Source organism: Cinclus cinclus, chromosome 8 (assembly GCF_963662255.1).
Source record: "Cinclus cinclus chromosome 8, bCinCin1.1, whole genome shotgun sequence".
Taxonomy (NCBI): domain Eukaryota; kingdom Metazoa; phylum Chordata; class Aves; order Passeriformes; family Cinclidae; genus Cinclus; species Cinclus cinclus.
Window position 1 is genome coordinate 14,171,969 of NC_085053.1, and position 11,065 is coordinate 14,183,033.

Consider the following 11,065-nt stretch of genomic DNA (forward strand, 5'->3'; position numbering starts at 1 on the left):
CCGCCCCGCTCGGGGCGCCCCGCCCCCTCGTTGCGTGCGTGCGCGCGCGGGGGCTCCGCGCTCCGTGGCGCTGCCGCGATGGGGCCGCGGCTGTTGCTGGTGCCGCTCGGGTGCCTCGCGCTGCTGCTGCCGCCGCCCCGCGCCGCCGAGTTCAGCCCCTCCCTGGACAGCGACTTCACCTTCACGCTGCCCGCCGGCCGCAAGGAGTGCTTCTACCAGCCCATGCGCAAGGAGGCCTCGCTGGAGCTCGAGTACCAGGTCGGGCAGGGCGGGAGGGGGCGTCCCCCGCGGGGTATCCCGATGGGAGCCGAGGTCCGGCGCCCGCCGTGACGGCGGCGCTGCCGCCTGCCCGGCCCCCTGTAGAGCGGCCCCGGCCGGCCCTGCTGCCCGCGGCTCGGTCCTGCCTTCCCGCGGGCTCGGCCCTGAGGGGCAGCGTGTGCCGAGGGACGCGGTGCCCTGCTGCCAGCCCCAGTTCTGCCCGCAAAGCCACGTTGGAATTGTACGCTGTTACGAGTTCTGCCTTCGGGGGTTCAAAATTAACTCACCGGCCTTTTCAATTGTTATAATACGTTCCGTTAGTGGTTTGGGAGAGTTTTTTGTTTCTACTTTAGAAGAGCTCAAGTCGCCATCCTTTAAAAGGGCAGAATGTGGAAAATTCACGGTTGTGACCTTGTGTTGTAGCTCTAAAGCGGAAGGAATGTTACGCTGATGCACTGAGCGCCTACTTGCCTATCTTTGTGCTGATATTAAAACACCTTTCATCTTAATGACAGAAGTTTTACAGAAGCAGCCCAGTTTCACCGACTGTCATTAAGATTTTGATGTCCTTCTTGAGAAGATTCGATTTTCCCATAGATGTCTGGAATAGATCTCCATCTCAGACTATTTTTCCTCTTTAAAACAAAGGCTTTTTTTCAGTGAAATAGGTACAGTGAGACAATATTCTGAATATTCTCCCACCCTATCACTGTGCCTTGAAGTGGGCCAGGATCTGTCTCTCTTCCTCTTCCATCTATTTTCCCCCTCTGTTTCCCAACTGAAACACAAAGCTGAAATTCCTGGTTTTTTATGATTTCTAATACTATTACAAGCAGAACTGAACAAGAATGAAAGAGAGGTGTTCAAGCTTAGTTTAGAGCCCTGTCTAAGCCAAACAGAAGTTTATTTTGCACAGAGTAGGATTTTAGTTTGATCATAAGCTAAATAAAGACATTATTTTAGAAAGGACTAGCGTGGATAATATTATATACGTAACCTATTTCTACTCAGGCATAAATTTCTTAGCACTACTGTTAACGGTAATGATTTGGTTTTCTATTTGGATGTGTAGAAAAGGAGCTCTGTATATTACTGCAATTAGATTTATTTTCTGCTTAATTATGTTAGTGGCTAAAGCATAAGAATGTTTAAGATAGGATGCAGGTCATTCTCCAAAGACATAAGGTAAACTTTATGGTAATACAAAGGTTCTTTTCTGGGTGTTTAGACACTGGAGCATAGCCCTAAAGATACGTCACTACGCGTGGTTTTTAATTTGATCAGCTGTTAGTTAGTAATTTTCTTTGTCTTTTTGTTTGTTTTTTTTCTTTTTTTTTTTTTTTGTAAGTCTTCAGTGTCAGTTTGAATCAGTGTAAACTTTGCCCTTCTTTTCAGCAGCAGCAGTCTGCTGCACTCAGAAAGCTCACAGGGAAACAAGCAAACTAAAAATTGCCCTAGCATAGACTTAAGTAATGTCATAAAAATGATCCCTCTCCACCTCTTTATGAAATTACTACCTTCCCTCTAAAGAATTTCTGCAACACAATAGGTGTGGTGATACCGCTGTAGCTGTGTTACACAGTTAAAACAGCACAGCTTTGTAATGCTCTAGACACTCCCTGAGAATTTAGGAAGATGAAGCGCCTTCAATTCCTTCTACCTTTGGGAAAAGAGAATGCCCTGGTAGAATTCAGACCTTAAACGTGCATGAAGAGGTGAGAAGGTCTTGTGGTACAGCTTTGACTGGCATAAGAGGTTTGGTCCTGTCTTCAACATTGTTACTTCACCCAACAAAGAAATCTTAGGGGTGACAAGCACATAGTGTACAAATATGTGTAACATGTATATACAGAAAAGTGACTTGTTAGAACAATTCTACCACTGAAATGGGAGTGCTGCAAGTACTTACCAATCAGTCACGTCAGCCATAGAAAGGCCAGATCTAGTCATCTCTTGTTGGTAATTTTACAGATTGTCTAACCCTGCCTGTTGATAAAACTGCACCCATTCTTAAAAATAATTAGGGAACAGTTCAATTTAAGCCAAGCCTGGCAGGTTTAGATTGCATTTAGTTTAAAATTCTGAGATTGCTAAAATGCTCTTAGGTCAAGCCATTTTTTCATCTGTTTCCAGTTCATTTGGTGTCAGCTCATCCAGACAGATTAATCTTTCAGATTCTTTATCTGTCCGTTCCCTTACCTAAAAACATTTGCCTTCCTTAAAAATGTTGCTGTCAGCAATGAAATCAGGAAATCTAATGGTCTGAGGTTGGTTATTTTTGTTTGTTTTACACAGGTTCTGGATGGAGCAGGATTAGATGTTGATTTTCATCTGCTGTCCCCAAAAGGTGAAACTCTAGTTTTTGATGAAAGAAAATCAGATGGAGTTCATACGTAAGTTTAAAATCTTGAAACTCAGAAGCGTTATATAAAGAACTTTTCTGGTTTCTTCAGCAAATATAAGTAAATGAAGGTTGAGTACTTTTTATTCCTAAGTTTTACAAAAGACTTTCTAATAGGACCATTTGAGAATACCAATTTTGTTTTTATAAACACTGAATGCTTTTTATGTGAATTGTACCATGAAGCAAAGGGTATTTTTGTTTTAATGATAGCTGTTAATGTTCAGTGGATTAAAAGAATTGTTATGGAGTTGTAAAAGGTCTCCATATCTAATAGCAAAAGATCATGTGAAATAAGCTAAAAGGTACTCTATTTTTCCGATCCTTTTGTCAAATTATGTAATATTTGCTGTGATTTTACTCTACAGGATAAGAATTACACTTATTGTGCATTTTTTTTAATCGTTACAAAATACTCAAAAAGAAATGAAAGCTGTCTTCATCATTTTGAGCATTTGGAGTAAGTGGGATTGTTTTGCTGTGACTGTGTAACTGTAAGGTGTCTTTAGAGTTCTTATTTTTATACCAAAAGAAGATTTGGTTATTTCTAATTGGACACAGTTGTCAGTCTTAAAGGGAAAGGTGTGCTTACAAAAACTGACTTTTTTGAGAGCCAGCACAGAAAGTGTAGTTAATCATGTTTTGCTTATATACACAGGGTGGAAACAGAAGATGGGGATTACATGTTCTGCTTTGACAACACATTTAGTACCATTTCTGAAAAGGTGATTTTCTTTGAACTGATCCTGGACAATATGGGAGAAGATGGTCAAGATGAGGAAGATTGGAAGAAGTATGTTACAGGCACAGATCTCCTAGACATGAAATTGGAAGATATTCTGGTTAGTATTAATCTTTCATTCTGATCAATATAAGAGCATTTGGAAAAAAACCTCAGCGTCATGTAGCCATTCTGCCTTGTTCTGTTGCATCATCCTGGAATGTGTTCCAGTTCCATATATTGCTGTTACTAATACAGGAACTCTAGCACCATGGATCTCTTGTTCACACACAGAAACTTGAAGATCTTTTCAGAATAGGCCCTTCATCAGCAAGAAGAAACGGCCTAGCTCTCAGTCACTTGGTTTCCAATTCAGCTTCCTTTCTTCCTTCTGCTAAAATGGGATATTCTTCATTAGCAGCAATGAATACTTTGAGCATTAAAATATTATTTAGCCACAATGATGTAGTTGGAATTACTGCATAATTTTTATCACTGTTTAAAGATAAAGTACTGTGTTAGCCTCTTCATCACATCTTTGCAGAAGTATGGTTTACTGTTTCTGTCTTCAGTAAATTAGATATTACTATATTAAGTTCTTTGCCCCCAAATTTTATTACATCTTTTCAAACTGATAAACAGAATGCAAGTTAATTTGCATAAAGTACAGGTTCATCTTTGCAGACATGGAGTGGTTATGTTTGCTTAAACTGTATGCTGAGCCTGTTTGATGTAGGATTCAGATTACCTGCTGAGTCAGAGCTCTTGTTCCTTATTTATGATTTACGATTCCTTATTTATCTTACTTATGATCATTACATACTGAGATTACTGTAGAAGCAAAGTGTTGCTTGGTGCTCCAGTACCACTGTTCTTAATGTTTGTTAGGATGCAGTAAACTATTATTTGTTTGATCATAGCTACAGACAATAGATATATTTAAAACAACTGACCCAAAACCCCAACGTCTGCACACACTTACTGAATACATCATGTAGAAAATTACAGTGTATTATTTATTGCCATAAACACAATGCAGATTTTTAAATTAACAAAACAAACAACATTTAAAGTATTTTATAGGCGTATAACACTTTTAAATAATAATAAAACCAAATACAGAATCTGAAAATCTCATCAGATCTTTAAAATAGGCAGTCAAGACACTTAGAAAAAAGCAAAATTTATATGTGAAGTTGTGAAGAAAATCCCACTCAAAGTAATCACAAAAAATACTTGCATGGATTTGATAGATACCTGTTTAAATACTGCTGTCTCTACCAAAAAGAAAAAGAAATGCAGAATTTATCTTTGAGAGCCTTGAAAATCTTACAAAATAGGTAATTTTTGTTAAGTTATGGTTAGTATTTGAGCCCATTGTTTACTTTGCCAAGCGTTATTTTTCCTGCAAACTTATGAGGAATAATATAAGCACTCAGGAGTTTAATTGCTTAATGAGAACACATTTTCTTGCAAAAATAAGGAATTATGTCTTGCGTTTGAAGCTGTTGAGTGATGTTCATTTCCCTTATTGTGTAACAGTGAACTTTTATCATCATAAAATTATTTGGCTCCCCAGAACAGCTATTGTGAAATATTTTTGTTAAATATGAAATAGAGAATTTTTTTTTATTATTATTACCTTCCTCTTACTGCAAATGTTACTTTTCTCATTAAAAGTTACTTCAGGATCTATAATTATATCAAGAACATAATTCAGCATTTCATGAGATCAGCTTTTATGTTGTCAGTGTCTGTTATGGGGTAGATGAAACTTCAACAGATCATATGGACCAGTTTACTTAGTAAGTCCAGAGTAAGGTGTGAATCTCGAGCTGCAAGATTCTGGAGCAGCTGGAGCATTCAGGTACTTCCTCTAGTTCAGGGTCACACACTGTCCTTTCTAGGACCTCCAGTTGTCCTATTCAAGATTTATTGCCAACATTCTGCTTTTGTATCAAGGCTGAAGTAGCAGTTTATAGCCACTACAGTGGAAACAGCAGAAGCAGACAGGAATGTAACATTATTGTACTTTTCTTTTGCTACAGCTACAGCCCTGATGGTAGCTTCCATTAGAGAACTCCTTAATTTTATTATGCAGAAGAAAAAACTCTACATTTGCTTGCCAGTACATAATTTGTTTTGAGACTAGTTCTGCAGATTCACTACTTTTTATTTGTCCAAATAGGTTTCTCTCATACCTCCCTACCTATAAAAGAGAAAAAACAGAATTACTGCAGAATAGTAATGCTGCATTAATTAGGTCTTTTTAGGTAATACACAATAAACAGCCTAGACAAATTAATAAAAAGTGTGAGGATCTGTATATTTTAAAATTAAATTAACTCTCCCCTTATCAAGAAATGAAATTCCAGGTGGTAATACAGTATTCATAATTTTTTATGACCTGCAAGCTGTACACTTAATTCAGGTGGTTTTTTTTCTAAAAATACTCTTTTGTTACTTACCAGGAATCCATCAACAGTGTCAAAGCCAGATTAAGCAAAAGTGTCCAGATTCAGACCCTGCTCAGAGCATTTGAGGCTCGTGACCGAAACATCCAAGAAAGCAACTTTGACAGAGTGAATTTCTGGTCCATGGTCAACTTGGGAGTAATGGTGGTGGTATCAGCTGTTCAGGTTTACATGTTGAAAAGTCTCTTTGAAGATAAGAGAAAAAGTAGAACTTAATATTCGTTAATGCTCATATTCTGATCATAACAATATAACAGGTGTGGGGGAGAAGGGGAGCAATAAATTACAGTAAAGAAAATAAAGACCTTTCAGATTCTTTTGAACAGACAGTAAAAATCAGGTTTGTAGTTCATGTTGGGCTTTTTGGATGTGATAGTGCTGGTCGTGTTTGTGTTTGGGAGTATTCTGTTATTTTTTGTGGTGGTTTCTTTTGTGGTTGGGGTCTTTTTTAAACATGAACATAATGCCTCCTCCCACCTTCTCCCACTTTTCCAAATGCTACTAACTATTTTTTTTTTTGTACTTGTAGGATTTGTTAATGATTGTTAATGCCTACTTTATGCATAGCACACTTGGTGTATATGCAAAGTAATGTTAATATAACTGTCATTTTTTTTGTTTTCACATAAAGTTTAAGTAGTAACTTAGACATTGGTTTAGTTGCTGTTAAATACCGAGTAAACTTACATGTGCCTAAGCTTACAGGATTGGTAGTTACTGTCATTTCTCTTCAAAATTATATGTTTTTTAAAATCCTCAGTTTTTGTTTCTTTGGCATCATGGAGAAACACTGGGTAAATTATGTAAGAACATGAGATCTCTTTTTATAATATATAACTAATATCAGCACTTTAAAAAGAGCACCATCATCAGGAAATTGAGGCAGTTTTGAAAAACAATTAGAGCAAATAGGTACAATTCCTGTTCATAAATCCTTCTGTCCTGTAATTGCACAGTTCTGTTTTCTTTTTGGCTGTTACATGAGACAAGTGACTCTATGGTATACAAACAAATACAGGTACACTTTGATTTGCAAATTCTTAGTTACTGTAACCTCATGTAATAGATTTTTTTAAAAAAAGTAATTTCTCATGTTTCTTCCTTTTAATAAAGGCAGGGGGTGTCATGATATGCCAAAACAAACTTAGTCGTAGTCTCAAAATCCCTCTTATTTTCCACTTTATTTTTATTACAAGTATGACTAATGTAACAGTCAGGTGATTTACATGGGCATATAAAACCAAAGCTGTTTTTGCTCACCCTCACAAGTCTTTCAGCTATATAAGTACATTCTTCATATAACCCCTATTTCTGTACCTAGCTGTTCATCTAAATAAGGCACAAATCACAGGAGCAGTAACTTTTATGATCAACTCAATATGTAGTATCCCTAAGGCAAAGCTGATACCAAATCAGAAATTCATAATAGCTGGATGAAGTGATGTTTAACAGTGTATTGAGGGTATAGTTTTTGCCAAAACCCCTGGTGCATGGGAATTAACTTTTTTTTAGTAGTTTCAAGTTAATAATTTTTACAATGTGCCAAGTCTTTGGAATTTGTTGTATAAATGCATTAACTACACTTCATCGTAAGAGTTTTAAAAAAAGTTGTTAAAAACACTTTTTAAAAAAGTGTTTTAAAAAAGCATATGTAGTAGTGTTGTGCCTGTTGTGGGGTCATCTGTATGAGTGGCAGAGTTGCAACTTTAAGACTTTCTGTGGTTAAATATTGTTTTATTAATAAAAACAGGGTCAATAGGTGCATTGAAGAAATATGTTGTTCAAATTAAACAGATGCTAGCAAGGGCTACAGAACATAGAAACAGCACTTCAGACAAGAGGACCTAGCAATAATATTTCTAAATAGTTTTTATAAGCAGAAGTATTATTATTATTGTTATAGAACTTCTTATAGAGGGCTCCAAAGGCTGTTAAGCTACTTCATCTTTCTGCAAAGCTGTGTCCAAAATAAGACTGTACCCCTTTAAGATTTTGTGTATCTTACTTCCATATGATGCTTTCTATTCTAAACTGCCTGGAAGTTGAAAGCTTATTTCTATGATAAGAACTATGTCTAGGAAGAAACAATTCTTTCAGCTAGAGTAGCAAATAAGGTTTTCCTGCTGTTTCCCTGTCCCTCTCCCAGTAGCACTATACCATGCCATCTTTGCTTGCATCACCATGTGTGATGCTCCAAACCCTCTGCAAAATGCTGAACCAGCTCTGAGAAGCTGTGACTAAGACATCTACCTCTGCTCTCCAAGCTACTAGAGTCCAGATTTCATCTTAGAACTCCCAGCAGATAATCTCTGCCAAGTTTTCCAAGGGCACCTTAAGGGATTGGGTTTCCCAGCTGCTCTGCTGTGCCTCTCTATAGTTACACATCAGTGGCAAAAACATTCGGTGTCCCAGTTTAACCTGCTGCTGGATACAGCCTGCTCTGATCAAAGATGCAAGACTGCTGCAGTTCAGTGTCTCCCGTTACAAGCAGTGATCGCTGGGAGAAGGAAAATGAAACCATCAGCAGCAGAGTTCATCTGGAAGAAATAACTGTTTTGCAACTAAGAGCTCTGACTGTATTTGCTCTTCATTCAAGGTCCACTAGAGAAAAAGAAAGCAGGAATAACTAGAAAGGTTCATTGACTTTGGCAGCTGGAATATGTTTATGATAGGTGAAGGATTTGGTTTACAAACTTGCAGTTAAGTAACATTGTACTTGGATGTTGAAGAGTAGATTGCTTTTCACTGTATGAAATTTACAAAGGAGACTATAAATTACTTTTTTCATTAATGGACTTTTTATTCAGAATTAAATGTTTTAAGACTTGCAGATGTTGAATAATTATGCAAAACTGATTTTCAATAAATCAAATTTAAACCTGTGTTTGTGTTGTTTTGTAATGAAGAATGCTATGAACGCTGCAAAAGATAAGAATGCTAAGCTAACAGGAAATTTGGTTTTACTAATGCAGCTTTTTCATTACTTCCTCACACAGTGTTCAAATTCTGTTCTTATTCACTGTAAATATCAACTTTATCAGTGCAAATAATTTAAGATTCACACAGGTGTCAGATCAGAAAGATACCAACCTCTGGTCTAAGTGAAAATACTTAACATATTTAACTGTATTTCAGCAGCAAACATCAACAGGAAATAGTATCACAATCTCAAGCTCACAATTAAGAATCTCATAAATTACTACTAGTTATTAATATGTAATATTTTTGCATTATTCATAAAATAATACTCAAGATCCCAAGAATAAAGCTCGAAATACTGGAGCATTTTTTTGGGTAATTGAGTAACACGATATATCCAAGCTTGTTTACCATTTCATAAGACTCCTCAGACACCAGGGCCTGTCCGGAAGCCTGCAAACCACATTGTTCAAGTAATGAAATAGGCACTTCCTATATGCTGTGTTTTGAATCAATGAAACAGATCATGCAGTGCTATGCTACGATGTCCTGTTGCCAGACTAGGCAGAAGGAACAGTGATCTGACGTAAAAAAGTACACGAGCAGTACAAACTCAAAAGCTATTTTTGGACACAGACATGAGAAACGCCTGCAAAAGTTCCCTTTCCTGATCTCTCCAAGCGTGCACCACAAGAAATGACTTCTTCTGCCTTCACTTTTCGTGTGCAGCACAACACAACACCCTTGTGCCTGCGACTGGCACATTGTTTCTCGTGCTCAGCAGTGCAGCACAGCCTTCTTTAATTCCACTTGTTTGTCAGGGTGCACCACCATGATCACAACCATATGGCACAGTGTTACCGTTTTACATTTTTAAAGATTTTACTGCATTAATCACATCAATTACTTTTGCTTCCTTTCTGGAGTTTTTAGGGGTTTCTTTAAAATATTTATTTGTTCTAAAGGCTCATTATCCCCAAAATTTAATTTAGACCGCCTGAAACTAGGAAGAGTGAGCTGTACCTGATGTCTTTAAAAACTAACAGTTCCTTTCCTGTGTTTCAAAGAACAATTCTCGAGACTTTCATTTGAGAACTTAGTAACTTGCAGTGTAGACAGGAAACATACATCTCTTAGTTACTGCTAAGAAACAGCTTCTGTTCAGCCCTTCCTTTTCCATCCTTTCCTCCTGGCTCCAGTAGTACTCTCACAGAAATTTACTATTCATACAGGAGGAATGCTGTAGGAATAGTGATGTACACAGATGAGTAAGCACAATTTACACAAATCACTACAGAATTTTAAAATGCAATCAAAAGCTATGTAACTGTTTTCAAAACCAACAATTCACATAACTGTTGATTTTTATCAAAGGCAAAGATAATAAAACAGTAATAAAATAATGAAAAACAACTTAGAAGTAGTAGCAGTAGTAAGCCCACCTACACTGCTTAAGTTTCACCAGAAGCATGTGAGTTACACCTCCTATGCTATCTGGTGCTATAGCTGACAACAGTTAATGAAACTTTGAACCCATACTGTTCACAAACTCCTTTCTTCCCTTGGTGTATACTAAATTTCTGGAAACGATATCCATCCTCACTCTCCATCTGCTACCTGCTAAATTGGAACACAGATGCATAAGGAAGGCATAGAGGTACCAAAAGAAAAGTTCTAGAAGCATGTATCTATACATTTCAACCTTATGTTAAGGGACATGAAATTAAACATCTAATAAAAGTCATTTTCTGTTATGCTTAAGGATTCAGTGGGGCATTCAACCTTTACAATTGTCCATTAATTCCCTTTCCCACAAATTTCCAACTATCGATGATGATCTTTAGATATGTACCCTTAGTGCTTTCTGGTCTCTGCTACCATGCAACCAATTTGTGAAGTTATGAATACCAAATTTGAGCAACCAAATAACACAAAGCAGGCAACCTTAGTAATGAGCATGAATGAGAAAAGCAGGTACACAGCAAAACAATAACTATCCCACTGATGGTGACACAAATAAATGCAACAATAGCCAAATTTTGAAGTAAATGAGCTTGTTAAGAATAAAACTGTAGATGTCAGGATTGGAAGGTACTGTGCTGAGCATTAAATAAACAGAAGACCAGGAAACCAAAGCCACATGGAAGTCAGTCAGTGCCAAAGGCTAAGTAGGTAACAATAGGAAGCAAACTGAGAAACTGGAAACAAACTAGAACAAGAAAAACACCCACCGGTGAAACAGTATCAGTAAACAGATTAGAAGAAAGATTGTATAAAAAGAATGGTATGAAC

General features: G+C 37.3%; 1 protein-coding gene across 1 annotated transcript; it reads left to right on the forward strand.

Moving 5' to 3' along the window:
* Window positions 1–78: 78 nt before the first annotated feature.
* On the forward strand, window positions 79–8,736 carry TMED5 (transmembrane p24 trafficking protein 5). The gene is made up of 4 exons (XM_062497411.1): window positions 79–258; window positions 2,554–2,651; window positions 3,318–3,501; window positions 5,852–8,736. Exons 1-4 carry the CDS (start codon window positions 79–81, stop codon window positions 6,068–6,070), a joined length of 681 nt encoding a protein of 226 aa, XP_062353395.1. The 3' UTR covers window positions 6,071–8,736.
* The last annotated feature ends 2,329 nt before the right edge of the window (window positions 8,737–11,065 follow it).